Source organism: Crinia signifera, chromosome 2 (assembly GCF_055691185.1).
Source record: "Crinia signifera chromosome 2, ASM5569118v1, whole genome shotgun sequence".
In the NCBI taxonomy this organism is placed as follows: Eukaryota; Metazoa; Chordata; class Amphibia; order Anura; family Myobatrachidae; genus Crinia; species Crinia signifera.
The window spans coordinates 302741805-302761408 of NC_139218.1; the positions used below are offsets into that span (position 1 = coordinate 302741805).

Sequence of the window (19604 nt, forward strand, 5' to 3'; positions counted from 1 at the left end):
GTAAATAGACTACTCAATCCTCAGACCCCTAAACAGTTTCTATTTTTCAGGTCACCTGTGGATCTCTAAATAGTGACAATCTGTAATTACATCTGTGCCCAGCTAGGTAACCTGGATGGTCCTGACTAGGCAATCAATTATTTTGAGTTTGGTAATGTAAAAGGACCAAGCAAAATACATCATCCTTCACCATGTTCTCCACAAAAGGACATGTTTATGGATTATCACCTACATAACTATACTGCTTTTGAGAGCTGTTGCCAAATGTACAATATTCTGGCAATGACAATGTTTTGTGCTGCATTTTCCTGCAATGGTATGGATTTAGTCCATCTTTAGAAGGCAGGGTAAATTCCAATGGCTGTTATAGGCCAGTGTTAGTACTTAATTTTGCAGCATTTTCTTTCTGGATTCAAATACACTGGCCTACATCAGAGCCCATCCACAGAGACTGTTGAGCGGCAGCTAACACAGAGCCTGTTGAGCGGCAGCTAACACAGAGCCAAACACATGGCCATGCCAACGGCGATAATATCTCCAGCGGCTACAGCAGGACAGACACTGCAGACTGCAAATAGTCAGGTACTGTACACACAGGGAGCAACTCCATTTGATTGAACTGCAACACCTCACCAGCCGTGCAAGCATCATATAGTGTGAGTAGCTGCGGGCTGCCACAGGGACATTACTTATTATTATTACGTATTTAAAAACATTTCATTTGTGTGCTTATAAAGCAATCATTTGATTATTATACTCAAAAAAGTGATTGCCATTGTTTGGAACGCCCACTATACACCTACAGGTGCGATATTCCATCTTTACCTAGTAAACCTCTCTTTTGAACATATTCCACAATAAAAGTGCACGAGGACATTTATGTGTGGTGAGCCTCAAGTATATACAGGTCGAGTATCCCGTATCCGAATATCCGTTATCCAAATTATTCCGAAATACGGACATTCCAGAAAGTGAAAAAAATTTTTTTTTTTGCTAAAAACTCACTGGGGACATATGTAACAGCATCACTGGGGACATGATATGTAACTGGCACTATATATGTGCAAGACAATGATTGCTTGGCATTCAAATTCAGTGCTGAGATAGTACACACATTTTGTTTCACGTTTTGAAACCTTGTTTTTTGAACAATTAAAATATATTTGTGTGTATTTTATGTGGTAATAAAATATATTTGTGTGTATATTATGTGTTTATACAGCATAAATGCAAGATACTTCAAAATACATCATTGAAATATTAAAATATTCCGAAATACGGAATAATCCGTTATCCAAAATTCTCCTGGTCCCGAGCATTTTGGATAAGGGATACTCAACCTGTACTATATATAGAGTCTTAAGATTATTATTGTGGATGTTGCTGAATTGTAGCAGACCTTTTTTTTTTATATAATTATGTATTTAACAAATACCCCCTGGGAGGTTTAATATTAATAATTGTATTTTTATTTATGTAATAAATTGTCTATATTTTGTATGAGTATTGTTCTCTTAGCATTTTATTAAGCGCCACATGAATTGTGTATTCTGATCTACAGAGCATGTGTAGTCAACTAATAATTTGTAGAGCATGATGTCATCAACATGGCCTTATCATTCACTCATTGTATTTTTACAGGATAATATGTAATTGCACATTTTATCAAGCAGGCATCTGCCGAGTGATATTCTTGTAGAAGAATTATACCGAATATTTCCAGGCATAGGTATACACTCAATGCAAGGGGACATATGGGCTGAATACACTATGATATACATTTAGCTAAGGTTTTTGTTTTGTATCTTATGGAAATCAGGGGGGGCTGTACCATGAAAGTAATTCAAAAATTAAAAAAATTGCTGCATATAATAATAATAATAATAATAATAATAATAATAATAATAATAATGTTATTTACATTATATAGCACTATTACTCCAACGGGACTCAAGGCGCCTACTGAAAGCCAACAAGCTATTCTTCTACATGCTGTTGGGTTTAGGTTTTTATTCACCAAGAGATTCAGACACTAGAGCAGTGGTTCCCAAACTTTTTCACATCACGGCACCCTACAGTATCAGAATTTTTTTTTGTGCACCCCTAGGACAATTGTTTCTTATTGAGCACTTAAAAAATAAAAAAAATAATAAAATTTAATTAAATAGGGCAGCACGGACGGTGTGATGGTTAGCATTACTGCCACTCAGCACTGAGGTCATGGGTTCGATTCCCACCATAACTCTAACTGTGTAGAGTTTGTATATTCTCCCCTATACTGGTAGGTTAGTTGGCTCCCAGCAAAAATTAACCCAAGAGTGAATGTGTGTGCGTGTACATGTGGTAGGGACTATAGATTGTAAGTTGTGGCAGGGACTCATGGGAATATCTTTGTAATGCGCTGCGCAATATGTTTGTGTGCTATATAAGAAACTGTTATTAAATAAATATTAAACCTTAGGGTGCATACACACTGTACAATTTTTTTGACCAATTTGGTTGAAAGACATTTCCATTGAACCCAGTGTCCTGGACTAAAGATGTTGACGAAAGATATTGACGACAGACGAAAGAAGAAAAATCTAGCTACAGTTTATAGGCTCTTTTTGAAAATTGAGCTGCATGCATAGTTAACGAACAATCTTGATGAACAACTGGCGGGTATGCGCATTATCATTCATCGTTTGTTTGTTGACAATATCTTTTGTCAACATCTTCCATCCAGGACACTGGGTTCAATGGAAATGTCTTTCAACCAAATTGGTCAAAAAAATTGTACAGTGTGTATGCACCTTTAGGATATTTTAGGTGGTGAGGGATAGAATTCTCTTCTGCTTGTACACAAATTTAATAATTGTAAGCCGTGAGCATTGGTTTTGCCTATTATATGGACCATAAATAATTTAAATTTGTCCTGAACCACCAACCCAGGGGACCCCTGCTAGTGCTCCGTGGCACCCCAGGGTGCCATGCCACACCGTTTTGGAACCACTGCACTACAGGGTTTACTGAATTAGCAAGTGAGTGTGCTCGCAGTGTGAGTGAGGCTATTCGTCGCACTTAATGGTAATTTCCAACTTCCTATTTTATTGTTTGCAGCCCCAAATAGGAGATCTGTAAAACATGCATTGGGAAGCACTGATATGCATGATTAGATGTGGTGAAACATCCAATTACTCTAAAACACCTTCAGTTTTAATAACAATTATGATCATAAAAAAAAAAAAAAAAAATCAAAGAAGAAAGGCAGAAAGAATACCACAATTTTTAATTTGAAGATATAACACAACCTGTAATTCAGTCACTTGAGCATTGGAGTAGAGAAATGCACGCTGTTTAATGAGAAAATGTCTTGCTAGGTGAACGATAGCAAGCGAATGGATGTGTATTACATAAATTAGGACACATTGATTTTTCCATTTACATTCCAAGATTACACCATAACACAAATTAATATTGATCAGAAAAGCTAATGTTTGGTTAAGTAAATGGAACATAAAGCAAACTACTACCTATTTCTTAGTTTTACAGATCAGAAATTGACTTGATATTATAAATAATTTGAGCGTCTCTGTAACAAACAAAACATTCATTTTGACAGCATTAACTCTTTAGTCCAGAAATATCTGTCCAGGATTAAGGTAGCCCAGATCGACTTGCCTGCACAGTCTATTTTTCTATTCGATACGGACTAAACGGGGGTGAGCATCGGGATCGAATCTGCATCAAATGTGACTGAATACTGTGCGATTCTGACTAACTTTCTATTAAATTTTTATATAATAAAAAATTGATAGCCAGAAGCGCACCGCGTTCCATAGCTGTAGGGGCCTATGTATTAATAATCGTGGTGCCGCCATGATTTTTAATATTGAAAATAACTTTTTTACAAAAATGTTCCCTCTCTGCACTGCTACTCACAGGGTCCGCTGTAGTGATAATGCCGGCCGCTGTAAATAACATTCCCAAAGTTTCAGAGGAATCTTTCACTTATTAAAAGACTCCTCCTAGAAATCTGGCAGGTAATCCTCCTGGTATTAATCTAAATTGTTGTTGTTTGTTGTCTTTATTTGGGTAACTGAATCAATGCGGTCACAAACAACAGAGAAATAACGTGGGTGTGTGGATTTATCAGATCAACTAAAACTGCCTAGCATCACCCAAGACTCCACAAACACCTTCTATTATAATCCTATAGGACAAGAGAAAAACACAACTAACATTTTCATCTACATATTGGTCCTCTATACTGTACCTCAATATGTCATGCGGCGGGAAGGGTGTAGTATACCTCAGAGACAATGTCTAGGTTGACATGGACAATGACAATATGAGATTGCACTTTTTTGGTGTCAAATGTCTGTGATCTTAGTGCAGTAAAAGGACCTATGGTCTTTATGTCAGACTTACCCATGCCTCTGCTTGTATAAGTTTGATGTTGTCTAGAAGCACTTCTTCATAGTTTCCATAATCACTAAACTTCACCACTGCTGTCGTTCCAGAAGAATGTAGTGCTTCAATTTCTGCTTTGTAGTACTGAAAGTAGATTAAATACATTTTATTGTACTTTAAGTAGCACCCTTTCTGCACGTAAAGGGCCTGATTCAGAGTTGGACACATCTGAAGTTTTAAAGCCGAATGTGTGTCCATCTGAAATGCAAAATATGGTGTACGCATGCTCCGCCCTATATATATATATTTGAAGTCGCAAGCGGGTGCGTGCAAGCTGCCTCTTGTGCAAACGGAGACTCGCATGAAATAGGTGTTTCTAGGCATTAAGGGGGAAATTTACTAAAGGAAATTTGTAAAAAATAGGTGTAAAAATAGGTGTATTTGTATCCAGAAATACACTTATTTTTGACATTTACTATCCCGAAAATACGGCAATTCGTATTGATGTTCTGTCAATACGAATAGCCGTATTTTCGGGATAGTAAATGTCAAAAGTAAGTGTATTTCTGGATACAAATACACCTATTTTTACACCTATTTTTTACAAATTTCCTTTAGTAAATTCCCCCCTAAATCTCAAGCTGCATGAGCAGATAATGCATATGGGAAAGGGAAACCTTTGTCTTATGGATCTCTTGCACCTAGTATCAGGCAGGTGCAAGTGCAGATACTAATGGTGACTGTTGTGCCTGCAAGACCCTAGAAGAATGACCAATTGTTCCCTTAGCATTTATGAAAGGAAGCTCAATTTTACAGCTGCAAGGAAAACAAGCATGCAACTGCATTGGGCTGAAAGTTGGGAGATTTTATTTTGTATATTAGAACATATTAATTTATTTTGTTCATTGTTTACAGGCATTTCATTCTGTATAACAATATTAGCCACTTGTTACCAAACACTGTCTTAAGGCCCCCACACACTTATGCGATTTGGGCCAATTTCACACAATTCTGATGGATTGGGCTGAGAAATCAGTCCATATCTCATGTGTTTAACATTGCATCCTATCTGATGCGCGGTCCACTGCGCACTGGATCGGTGACAGAGGTCACATGTCTGACCTCTGACTTAGATACCCTCCTGGAGGTGGAGAACTGGGTCGCAAGTGATACATCATATGGAGAAGGAGTGCATACAATCCTGCCATCCGGGAAGGTCCCGGGTGACTCAAGGAGGATCGGATGGCCATACACTACTTCTTGCAGTAGTGTATGGCCACCTTCAGTTGCGATTGTGATCGGAGCTGTGTCCTATAATGCAGTATCAGATTATCTGCAACATGATTGACCGGCTTGATTGATACCATGGGAAATAGATGCAACAAAGAAGCTAGGAAACGGCCTGCCCCAACAATGGCGTTAACACACCTCAGTAAAGGAAACAAAGGCTCTCTCCTCACAGCATCAGACTGTCAACTGATTACAATGCCGACATTTCCTGCAAATCTACAGACCGAGACCTTTAATTTGGTATATGATGTGCTCTACTCAAATAATGGCATTTGGGGTATTTGGTGGCAGCCGGGCACACATGGCTGAAGATGCTGTCCTAACATTGAATACAGAGACCTGGTGCTGGTATGCAGATTCTATACTACAAAAGAGGATGTGGGTTCATGAATGGGGAACGGCTTTGCTTCTTGACCCCACCATCGATCCGGGGGGCCGGAGACGCTGACTGCCACTGGCTTCTGCATTGTGACAGCAGTTGGGTACAGCACATTAAGCTATAGTGCACTACCCAGCTCCTGTTACTGACCATAAATTGGCATTACCTAGGAGCTACGCAAATACCCCACACTTGGTAGTGTTGCCACTCATAAGGAGGGTACAATTTGGGCTAAGAACTATTCAATCAGCGTAAGGGGCATATGCAATTGCATGCAAAAAAGCAGCCACAGAGCAGGTCTAAAATCAAAGACAATTCTCATTTTGGGACTAGGTTCAGAACCCGTAGTACACCCCTTTAATGACGAAAGCAACTGGATATTTCCATTTAGCTTGATTAGACCGGTAATTACATGTCAGTTTTCAGGGCTAAAATAAGCCTGAAAGTACTCGAAAATAAACCTTTTCATTACTTGATGCTCCTCAAAAATACCGTAATAAGTTTTACTTTTAAAAGGCCTTAAATTTTCTTTTTTTCTACTTTTGCAAGTTTCTTATTTCATGATTTTTAAAGAACAAAAGATTTGAATGTGGGATAGTAATAAACATTATTATTACTATTACCCAATATGTTTTCATGTTGCCCATTGTTTTTCTTTTCTTTTTAAATCTCCCATGTGGTTTCCACCAGGAAGAATGTACGTACAGCTACAGTAACAGAAAAATGGCCGCGATGGCTGGTGTTAATTTTATCTCGTTGGACATGGGGTCAAAGCATTCACATTTCACATTAATTAAGGTTTGACCGTGAAAACAAATATACAAAAAAAAAAACTAAAACCAGCTAACCTGTAAAACACATGCAGTTGGATGATATGCAAAATATATTTTAATAGGCACATAAAATATACAGATAACGTTGGTGCTTTATTTGCTTATTATCCCAGTTTAATCACAACACAATCTTATGCTGCTTTCACATTGCCTAAACTTTTCATACCCGGTATTTTAAAACGGTATTTAAAGCGGTATATTGCCATTTTAAACCCCTTTCACACTGCACATAAATGCCGGGTCTCAAGCAGGTTTGCAGTGTGAAAGCAGGACAGACAGTAGCTATAAGACAGCATAGTGCATATGTAATGAGCCGCTCGTTACATGCACATATGTAATGAGTGCAGTGCATATGAATGAGCCGTTCATTACATAGATGCATATGTAATGAGCCGCTCATTACATATGCACATATGTAATGAGCGGCTCATTACATATGCACTGCGCTCTCATAGCTACTGCCGGAGTCCTATATACCAGTTCACACTGCATAAAAAACGGCTCTGAACCGTGTATGGCTCTGCTTTTTACACATTTGCAAATACCGGTTATTAAATCCAGACTGACACTTTCACACTGCAGCTCTAACCGTTTTAAAAGGCTAAAAAATCGGCAATATACCGGTTAAGAGCTACAGTGTGAAAGGGGTATTAGGTTCTTACGAAGGAAAAACAACAATAGCTTGATCATGTCACATTATAAAACAAAAGGTAAGGTCTGTCTTGAAAAATTGAATATGCTCCAATGTGTCTATATTCAGATAAATGGGGTGTTATCTTCAAATTTTTGTATGTCTGATGCTATATTGACTGCTGAGTTCTGTAATTTTATAAATATTGATGATCATGACGAATAAAGCTTTTACGAAAAATGTAAAGTGGGTTTAGTGTGAACTTGAGGTTACAGATGCATGTAATGATTTGTGGAAATGTATACAACAACACTGCTCAGTAGTAATTGCTGTGCATTTCGCATATGTAATAATAAGGCAAATTATTTATAAACAACAGAATAGAACATATGGATAAAAAATCATACCTTATTATCTTCCCAATAAAGAGCCAAGCACTCATCTCCTGGTCTCCAGCTAAAGGCCGGGATGGCAGTTTCTGGTAGTCGTTCCGGTTTTATTGGACCAGATCTCTTTTTAAAGTTACTGTTATAAGAAAACATTTTATCTCTGTCATCATGTGCTGAATTCGGATTTGATCCAATTGGTTTGATTGGCCCAATTCTTCGACCCTTTTGTTCAAACTCTCCATTTGGAAAATCATTAGCACCATCTTTTACTAATGTTGCATGATAATTAGAGGATTCCATATTGGCACTAAAACTTTTCTCATTGGGTACACTTGTGAATGGCTCACTGTTACCTGTCCGTGGTCTCCTCTCTATATAGAGTTCAGAATTTTGTCTTTGGTCTTCTCTTCTACCACGTTTTTGATTAGCAGCCTCTGTATTATTCTGAATGTTATTATCCTCTTTAGTTTCATAAATGTTGGGACCTTTTATGGTCCTATTTTGCATAGTATTATCCCTCTTTTTAAAAGTACCATCATTTTGATAACTGGCAGGATGTGCAAAATCCTTTAATCGATCATTTCTTGAATATCCTCTTTCACACTTATTCCTATCATCCATCCATTGCTCTGGACCAAAAGAACTATGTTTTTCTGGACCCCGACTTCTTGGTGGTCCATTACCTTCAAATTGCCTAGATGTATGACTTTCCCTCTGAAATCTAGGTGGTTTTTCATTCCTTGGAACTCTGGCATCATTCCTATTGAACTGTCGAGGTTGGCTGTAATCCTTTACTCCATTTTGCTCTATATTTTGCACTCTGTTCTGTCCTTGGCTCTGATGCTGAACTTGCAACCTGTTATCTGCAAAGGAAAATAGATTGTTCTAAATAATATGCATTTAATTAGAAAAATCCATACAGCAAGTTAATATTATATAATGGACTTTACAAATGTCGATGAAAGCAGACATTGTCACAGTAAAATACATTAGTATAAAACAGCAGTGTATTCGTAATATCATCATTGAATATTATAGCACACATGCACAAATGTGGACTAAAAAGTTAACATTTTTAACTTTAGAGTATATTTTTTATGGAAAATATGGGAAAGAATATGTTAGCTAAAACAATTAATAATTAGTACAATAAATGAATAACAGAAACAATTCAGTTTGGAATTGTAAGTAACATTTAAAAAGGCATGTGGCAACGTTAAAAACAAAACAGGACTACAAATACATAAGGGGAGGGGGGCTTTCGAAAGAGCCACGGTAAATTACAGCAGCTTGGTTGTTCTTCAATTAACCCTGGAATTTATCGCAGATTAGAAAAATCCCTGATAACCAGTCCTTAGAGCCCTGTTTGTGATGGGTCTGGCTTTTGTCCAAAAATGGGAGATTTTTTTGGGACAAAAAAAAGGGCCAAAATAGACTGATAATAATTACCATAACCATTTTATTGGAAGAAATTTAGTGCTTTTCATAGAATACCCCCACTGACTGCAATAAGCAGTGATCTAAAAATAATAATATATATATCCTTGCAAACAGGTCTACATGACCTACGCAATGCTTGAGTGAGTGATATGAAAAGGAGAATCACCATCCCATCTGTCATCAATCACCTTCATCTCTTACTAGCATTTATAAAAAAGAAGGGTTATGACAAAAATGTCAATTTATCTAGTTACCATCTCTGATTACCACTGGACAGTTTTTAGAATGTCATTCTGGTTCTGTTACCATTGTCCACCTAGCTTGTTGGTTTCTTGGCTTATTGTGTTATTACTTGTGAATCAAAGCTGAATCATAAAAATTCTGCCAGACTAAAAGGAATATACATCTCATTATCTAACAGGATCTGTCCCCTCCAATGCTGCAGAAGATCACATTCTTGTAAGTTCTACCCTTGTTATGTTCACCATGACCTTATTAGCTTATTATTTGTGTGCCTAAAAAAGGTCTTCTAAACCAATGTACTTCAGTATTAATTTCTTTATTACTGGGTGTCCTTCTGCCAACATAGTTCAACTACAGCTATGACAAAGCTTGTATCATTCTTATTCGGAGTTTGACAATAAAAAAGAAATCAATTATTAAGCTAATTAATAATTATTCTACATATGCCTACAGAATCAAAGCATAACATACTGTAGTTAAAATCCTGTTGGATTCAGGTAGAAAGCAATATCAAACATAGATATACCCTCATTATGATTTTATTTCCTTTATGTATAATGTGTGTTTGGTTGCAACAGTTCCCCTTACTGTACAGTAAAATGCTTTACATTGAGACTCTATGGACATTTACTAATAATATTAATAGCAATTATTATTATTACCATACCCTCCCAGTTTAATGAGAAAGTCCGATCTTCAATGAATTCTGTTTGACAAGGCTGTTTTTGTTAGAGCGTGAGAAGTCTGAAGTCCAAAATCAATGGAAAAATCATAAGGTGTATTAGCACATTCAGTCTTTAAAGAATAATGTGACAATATAATGAAAAAATTTAACAATGCAGCATAATTTACTTGTGATAAGCGCAAGATTGAATATTTCTCACTGCCCATTTAAAAGACAACAGTTTACAAATTTGCATTAAAAAGAAATATTTTGCAGCTGCCAACAGTGAGCATTAGAAAATATACACTTACAAACAGTAATTCTAGCTTTCAATACAAAGCACAGTAATCAAATTTGAATAGGATAATAGATAAAGGACAGTAAACTGAATTACAAACATCAATGCTAGTCTCGCCTTTTGCAAGTCCCCGCTAATTTCTACTGATAATTTCCTGCCGCCCATTTCAAATTTGGAAAATTTTAATTGAGCATTTAAGAATTACATGAATGCGAGCCATTTCATGAATAAACCTGTTGTTCTGAAGGAGTAGGTCAATTCCATCAGTAACTAAGGTACTTGTTTCCTATCTGGGCGCCCAGGTTTTCTACGTACGGCACCGTAATGAAATCGGATCGCATCGGATTCGGTACTCGATGATGTACGATGGCATACGATGCTATCCGATCCGATTTCATTTTAAATCGGATCGCATCGCATGCGGTGCACAATGCTGTACGATGGCGTCCGATCCGACTACATTTTGTATCGGATCGGAGTGGATGGAAGGGTGGCACTTGGGAATCAAGGGAAGACACTTTGGTACCCAAGGGAAAATTCACAATTTTATCCCGAAGCGTGGCGAGCCCCGCGAGGGGCGGCGGTACGCGTCCTCCGACTTTTTCATACCCCCACTATCCACGTCGGCGTGGAGTTGAGAATAGAAAGTGTGGCGAGCGCAGCGAGCCACCGAGCCCGAAGCGTGGCGAGCGCAGCGAGCCCCGCGGATACCTGTGAAGCCTGCGAGGGGACACGGATACCTTCACAGGTATCCGTGTCCCCTCGCGGGCTTCACAGGTATCCGCGTCCCCTCGCGGGCTTCACAGGTATCCGCTACGCTCGCCACGCTTCGGGCTCGCCACACTTTCTATTCTCAACTCCACGCCGACGTGGATAGTGGGGGTATGAAAAAGTCGGAGGACGCGTACCGCTGCGCTCGCCACGCTTCGGGATCACGTGGATAGTGGTGGTGTCGTTGGTAATGGGGCGGTAAATTGCCATTATCAGTCCACTAAAAATTGCAATCAACTTTTATCGCATCGCATCGTTCAATATCGTGTATGTGCATTTGTGGTATCCGATGCGATCCGATTTTTATACGGAGAATAGCATGGTGCGCAATTAACGTAGCGGGCGCCCAGATAGGAAACAAGTACCGTAACTAAATCACTTCATATAGTCAAACACTACTATACAACTGCCACCACGAATGTGAACAAATCAACATAATAAACAGTACGAAATAAACCCTAGAGAAAAAATATGGTATCTTGTGTAGGTTATAATAGATAAATGAGCTTACTTTCAAAGTCATCCTGTTACATGTATGTGCACATATTTGATAAATTAATATTTGAGGATTAACTTTAGGTTTTCACAATTTTATTGCAAGATGTGGACATCCTGGGATACCGTATAAAGGAAAAATTGGTTTGAATATTACTACCCAGTGCTACTGTATCACCTGTTGCAGCCTTTTTACAAGTCACCAGGTCTCCCTCAGACCATGGAACAGGGATGAATAGTGAAATAAAAAGGTTGTGACAAGAATCAGGTGCTCAGGTAAAAATACAAAAACTTTAATACATATATAGAACATATAAAAATAAAATTAATCCAAAAGCAAATAAGGGGAGATGATCTTACCCAAATGGGTATTTGTAGCCCGTGGGGATGGCAAGAAAAGCAGGGTGCGATCTGGATGTGCGCCCTGCCAGGCTCCAAATAGCATGCAATGAATAGGACTCCTCCTGGTCTCAAAAAGGTGGGTCATTAACTCTGACACGTTTCAAGCCCACTTGGGCTCTTCCTCAAAGGCACTTCGCTGTGCTGTTGGAATCCATCCGGTTTGCACCCAGCTTTTCTTGCCATTCCATGGGCTTTAAATACCCATCATTTAAGTTAACAAACCTTTTTCAGTAATTGAATCAACTTTACGTTCATGTAACCATATCATGGATAGAAAATAATTTACGGCCGTTAAATTGAATTATATCCATTATATTAATTAACCATGAAATTGAGATAATATGTGCATTTTTTTTGTTGCAAGTTATTAAAAGTGTGCTCAAAATGTTGTTTTCGTTAAGTGAACACAGAGTTTGAAGAACTCAAATATTCTTCACTATTAACAAAATTGAGCACTTTAACTGGTTAATAAGGCCAACATCTTGTACCTGTGTTTACTTTTATGTATTAGGCTCTACAGTATGCCTTTTTTTTAAATGGAAGTGCCCAATAGTATACTTTTTCAGCAATAACATGATTACATATAATGTTGCTACCTATCTAATACTGTATGTGTATAAGGAACAGGTGACTAATACCACTTTCACACCAAAACTGCTGGGTGGCACCTGGGTTTTTGGACCCGGATTCGACCAGGCAGTTGTTCCCTTTTACACCAGTGTACCCCAGCATTATGCCGGCTGGGCAACGCCAGTGAATTCAGGCCCTGAGCCGGCACTCGGAGAGGACATCTCCAAGTGCCTGTAACCCCGCTGACCGTCACCCCCGCAGCACCGTCTGACATGCTGTCTGCACATAGGCATCCATTCACCTCCTCCCAGCCTCCACTGATGTCTGCATAGTACCGCAGACAGCAGCGGAGGCTGTACGCAGCCCCGGGCCAACCTTCGGACTGACCACTGGGCGCTGCGGTCCTGAGGTTGGGGCTCTCTGATTGGAGGAAATGGGTCCCTGGGTCGGATGACCCGGGTTACCCATTTACACGGCCCCTGACTCCGGGGACCATGAACATTTGCCGGGTCGGACCCCGGGTAACAGGACCCAGGTTATTTTTTCCCCCTTTTACACCAAACCCCGGCCTGGACTGGAGCGGCAATAACCCGGGTCACGACTCTGGTGTAAAAGGGGTATTATAAACGGTTCTGTGCAGAAACAGTATTAAGATTTATATCCATGGATTACATCACCATGATGCTAGAACATCTGCAGTATTTACTGGCTTAATTACTGTTATTTTAAGCAGGTTTACCTATACTTTACTGTATTTATAAATATCAAATCATTTTCCTGTAATTCTCTGGCAAGCTCCTTAAGTTTCCCATTTTATTTTATGATGTGCATTTCTAGTAGCATGTATCATAATGATGAATCCTTGTTGCAGCACTTTCAGTCCAGACATGAGTACTGTAAACTGCATGAGAAAGCTAGAGAAAACATCCACTGTAATTCATCCAACAAATGATAGAAGAGATGAGTTGAACTCTGAATGGGGTATGAAATACCACCATTTAGGGTTAACAGTTTTAACCCTCAAGCAGCACCGAAGAAACCATGGCAGCTCGAACGCTGAAATCTGGTAACCTGCCAAGCTAACCACCTAACCCATTACAGGGGTGCAGGAAAGGCATGGTGTAGAACCAGTTCTCATCTGATATCATTGCATGTGTGGGTAAGATATCCTCCACACCACAAAGTAGGGAGAACAGGAATGAGGTAGAACTTTTCACACTCTGCACCAGATATAACCCTGGCCTCCTAACACCATCACCATTACCATAATCAATAAAATGCATATGAAGATAAAAAAATAATTATTATATACAGTATGAATTACTTATTATATACTGTATATCGAGAAAAACAAAAGTTTTACTAAACCACATGTTCTTTTCTACTTAAAGACCAAGTTGTTCACACCACAACTTGGAGTAACAACAAAATCCCTGAAAAAGTGTAAGCATTTCCCTTTTGTGGTCCACAGTGGAGATGGAAAAGGTTCCCCAAATTTTGTGGGGGTATTGGAGGCAATCCGGAATGGGTGGCAATGAAAGGGAAAATTTTCCAGGAATGGGCAGGGAGTGGGGCAGCAAAAGGCAGAGATCCTTCCAAGTCTAAGTTTTAAAAGTAGCAAGTGCTGCCTAACATGTTTCGTCGTGATGCCACGACTTTATCAAAGGTAGGATAAAGTCGTGACATCACGACGAAACATGTTAGGCAGCACTTGCTACTTTTAAAACTTGGACTTGGAAGGATCTCTGCCTTTTGCTGCCCCACTCCCTGCCCATTCATGGAAAATTTTCCCTTTCATTGCCACCCATTCCGGATTGCCTCCAATACCCCCACAAAATTTAGGGAACCTTTTCCATCTCCACTGTGGACCACAATATCCGCAACATCGTGAGGACCTTTCCATCAATAGGAATTCGATCATCCTCCAGCGTGAGACCTACCACAGTGGCCACAAACAAGCGCAACATAGTGAGGGACCCCAGAACTGGGAATCAGATCATCCTCCAGCGTCACTCTGTACAATCCAGGATGGCTCATTGCAATTCATCATCCCCACAGGGCATCATCCAGAGAATTAAGAGCACTCCATCCCCAGGGACATTAACCTCAGCAACACAGATATATAAGTATCGCCTTTCCTTGTCCTACTACTTTTATTGCCATTGCTACTGTTATTATATTGTTTATGTCATTCCAGTAATTATTTTAATTATTTATATACCTTATTAAATTTGTAATATCCAATTAATCCGCTTCTAGCGCTCTACCACTTTTTTTTTCTCAGCCCTGTTTTAAAAGCACTAATGTTGCGCTTCACATTTAGAGTTTGGTTCAACAATTGAGATTGTACATACAGGTTGAGTATCCCTTATCCAAAATGCTCGGGACCACGAGCATTCCGAATAAGGGATTTTTACGGTTTTTGGAATTATTTTTCTACATATTTAACGGTCCCCTGGTGGGTCCCCTATGGTCCCTCCGCGTCCATTGAGTCCTCCGGCATTCAGGGCAGGCCTTTAGCTTCATCTCTGGCAACTCCAGCGGTCCCATGAGTGCATTGCGCGAGTTCCCAGGTGCACCGGTGACGTCACCGGCGTGCCTGGGAACTCGCGCAATGCACTCCTGGGACCGCTGGAGACACCGGAGATGAAGCTGAAGGCCTGCCGTGGACACCGGGGGACTAGGTAAGTATATTTTTTTTAAAAAGGGTCAGGAAAAAAAAAAAAAAGTTGAACTACCATATATACTCGAGTATAAGCCTACTTTTTCAGAACATTTTTTATGCTGAAAAAGCCCCCCTCGAGTAAGTCAATAAGTTTTCCCTGTTTTTTGTTGTAAAATGAGGTGCCTCGGCTTATATTCGGTTCGACTTATACTCAAGTATATATGGTAGTCCAAAAAAAACACGTTTTTTGGAATAATTCGTATAACGGATATGCGGATACGGGACACTCAACATATTGTATATTTGCAGCTGAAACAAAAAGTGTTTAGTATTAGTATAGGAATATTGATATTTAATAAATTAGCTTCTCATTAATGCTTAATACGTTTTGAGTGCACATAGGTTCTTATTCAGATCTGAGCTCAGTACAAATTTGTTTGGAAAATGGGCAAAACCATGTGCACTGCAGGTGGAGCAGATGTAACATGTATAGAGAGAGTTAGATTTGTGTGAGTCATTTTGTTTCTGTGCAGGGTAAATACTGGCTGCATTATTTTTACACTGCAATTTAGATTTCAGTTTTAGCACACCCCACCCAAATGTAACTCTCTGTGCACAGGTTACATCTGCTTCACCTGCAGTGCACATTGTTTTGCACATTTTCCAAACAAATTTGTACGGAGCTCAGATCTGAATAAGGCCCATAGTGTAAAACATACACGTGAAGCAAAGTTTTCTTTCTAGTTTCTTGTTGTAGACTTAACATTATGCAAAATATGAAGGAGGTTCATCGGTCATAACTAGTAAGTACATTAAGTACTTGCCTCGGTTAAATTATCATACACAAAATCCATAAAAACAAGTTTTAAGCAGCCTGCTTTACAGCCTTGTATGTTCACCTTTGTTTACAGACTTTAAACCTTTTCAGTAGAACAAAAGGCATAAGGTGAAAACACTGGTGTAAAAGTAATTAGACCATTACTAGCGAGTGAATGGCTTCTAGCCTGGTACAGATTGTTCATCCCTTCACACTTTATCTGAAACAAATCACTTAAAATGTCTATCTGGACACAAAACAATTTCCTCTAAAAGGGCTATTAATGTTGGGAATAAAACGTTATTTGGCTAGGTGACAAGTATACAGTTGTACACTAACCAGATCTTTAGTTCCATAGAATTTCTTTTATGAAAATGGAAAAACTTTAGTGACAAATAGTATAAACATGTAGAAGGTATCTAATCCAATGTTATTAGTAAGGAGATGCAACTGTTCTATTTGACCTGTTCTTAAGAATATACAGACATCAAGCTTAGTTCTATTAATTTCATCGCCAGCATAGAAAAAACATAAACAGTGTAATGCACTGATCGGCTAATCTGTGTGTTATGTGGTGCAATGAATGAGATACGTTCATTAGGAGTACATCCGTTGGGTCCACCATCCACCACTTAATGGATCATGTTATGCCAAGAGGGGCTCTTTGGCAGTATTGATGGGTCAGTTGGTATTTATTTACTCTCAGTTTTTTATATACAGATGGAGCCACACATCTATTGCGTCAATGCGCCTAGGCGAGGGTTTTGGCGCACCACTTTTGTAGCGCGCTCAGATGCACTGAAGTGCATCGAGGCACGCCATGCAATATGAGAGATGCGCAGGTTCTGATTTACTCTGATTTCAAAGCTGAATCTTATTGGCTTTCCCAAATCACATGACAGTTGTTGACAGTTGATAGCCATTAAGATCCTGCTTTGAAATTAGAGTAAATCAGAGCCTGCACATCTTTATACAATATGCATGCAATACACCTCACCACCGCTTGGTGGATAATGCTCCACAAATCCAGAATGGGACATGCCACTCATGCGTCTTATTCACGGTGAAAAGCACTGCGGCTCCATCTGTACAGTACAGTACAAACACGGACAAATGGGGTGGATCGTCTGTGTCCCATAGGCAAATTATTTCAGAACCATAACGTCCTACAGCTTTCAAGGCCAATGCAGTATACAGTAAGCATAACTGAGGGCATGAGCTCACTCAGTACATAGACTCATGAGAACAGGAAGCTATCAACAGATGTCGTAGGCTAGTGGATAAGTGTGCCGCTCTCCATGCTCAGAGACTCAGGCTTGATTCTCTAAGTGATAATGTTGTACCATTCATAAATGTATACATACTACTTTACTGTACAGTACTGTATGCTAAATAGACATTTTTATTCTCAGAAAATTATAATGCATAGGTTATGCATGTAGTGTATATGGGCATTTATGTACGTGCGTCTTATTAGGCTATTTAAGACACATAGAAATGGCTACTGAGCATGAACCAGGGCTTTGTGGAAGCCCATATCTATGGAGCAACATCATAGGTTTTACACGTCTAAGGGGTGTCTCATTACACTATTTAAAACACACAGGGGCTGTTGACAAATGCACAGACACTGCAAGGATCAACCTCCAGCTCTAATCCCCTACCCGCATCGCTGTCCAGGTTTGGGCGCATGGTGGGTCTGAATTAATGGGTCCATTATAGTCTAGGGGGAAACTGTGACCACTTTGCACCATGATATTTCAGGTTCTATGTGTCCGTCCCAGAGTCTCAAAACTGCTACCATATGAAAGAGGAGGCGGCAGCACACGTGGGTTGGGTCTCCTCCAATGTATGTCCTGCTTGCAGGGGTTTATGGATTCCTGTGCAGCCAGGGTGCCATCGCCGGACTGCGGGGAGGTGACAGTGAGCAATCCTGTGCTTAGGTGGGTCAGCTCCTGCCTTGTGCTTAGCTCCCTGTTGCACAGCAGGTGCATCCAAACCTCGACAGCATTGCAGGTAGGGGACCAGAGCTGCGGTTAGATCACTGCAGCGTCTGTGCCTTTGTCAGCAGCCCCTGTGTGTTTTAACTAGTGTAATTAGTAAGTTTTATTTATATAGCACACTTTCTCCAACAGGACTCAAGGCGCTTTACAGACATTAAAAATAGCAATGCACATGCTGTAATACAAAGGGTTATTAGTACAAGGAACAGGCAACAATGGCAGTACAGATATACATCACATGTACAGATATGCACAAGACACAATCTAATAAGGGACACGGACATGGGGAACATATTTGCCGAGCTGTGCAGTACAAAGGCAGCCATTCAGCGGCACCACATGGTGATTGCACAGCCATCTAGGTAGCCAGTATCAGTACTTATACTATATGTACTCTAATGAGGGACACAGACATAGGGAACATAGAATTACTGAGATGTGCAGCACCCAGGCAGCCATTCAGCGGCGCCACATGGTGATTGCACAGCCAGATAGGTAGCCAGTAACAGTACAGAATATATATATATATATCACACTAATTTGGGACTATTAGTTTGTGGCTAGGTGGTACCACTCGAGCGCACTCTGGACACCACCCATTCGTATATATATACAATTTGTTTACTGCAAGACTGGTGAGTGACTCCTGCTCCATACGTGTATCTATATTGGACCACTCCTTGGCCCTCTTTGGAATGTCACCCCAGCAATTATTTATTTGAACATGTGAGTGCCAGCCATCTGGTGAATATATATATATATATATATATATATATATATATATATATATATATACACATACATACACACACACTAGATGTACTCTAATGAGGGACACAGACATGGGGAACATATAATTACTGAGCTGTGCAGCACCCAGGTAGCCATTCAGCGGGTGCCACATGGTGATTGCACCAGCCAGCACCATACATATAGAACAGTGCAGGGTACACAGAACTAGACATAACACAATTAAAGCACAATTCTTAGTACACAATACAGCTGAGATACAGTATAAGGAAGTGAATGAGAATAGATGCAGCTATAGATTGTAGGTAAGAGAGCTGTAGTTGAAATGCAAGAAGAGTGCTGTGAGAACAGGAGGGAAGAGGAGAGAGGGCCCTGCTCGTGAGAGCTTACATTATAGAGGGATGGGTAAGACAGACAGGAGTCACACAGAAGGGAGTCACCATCTTTCATCCTAACAGTCTATTTACACTCACTGCTATGAGCATAAATAGACTAGTTACAATATGGTTGAGGGTTGGCACAGGCAGATTAATGAATTTGTGAGGTACAATTATGAACGTACATGTTATTTG

At 39.6% G+C, this 19604-nt stretch overlaps 1 protein-coding gene across 1 annotated transcript in view; it reads right to left on the bottom strand.

Annotated features, from left to right (window-relative positions):
- The window catches only part of TDRD3 (tudor domain containing 3), a 240430-nt gene that overhangs the window by 21529 nt on the left and 199297 nt on the right, over positions 1-19604 (bottom strand). Inside the window, exons 11-12 of the mRNA XM_083168890.1 lie at positions 7933-8777; positions 4411-4536 (exon numbers count right to left, since the gene is read on the bottom strand). Coding sequence (XP_083025016.1) covers positions 4411-4536; positions 7933-8777 — 971 coding nt within the window. The remainder of the gene's footprint in view (positions 1-4410; positions 4537-7932; positions 8778-19604) is intronic.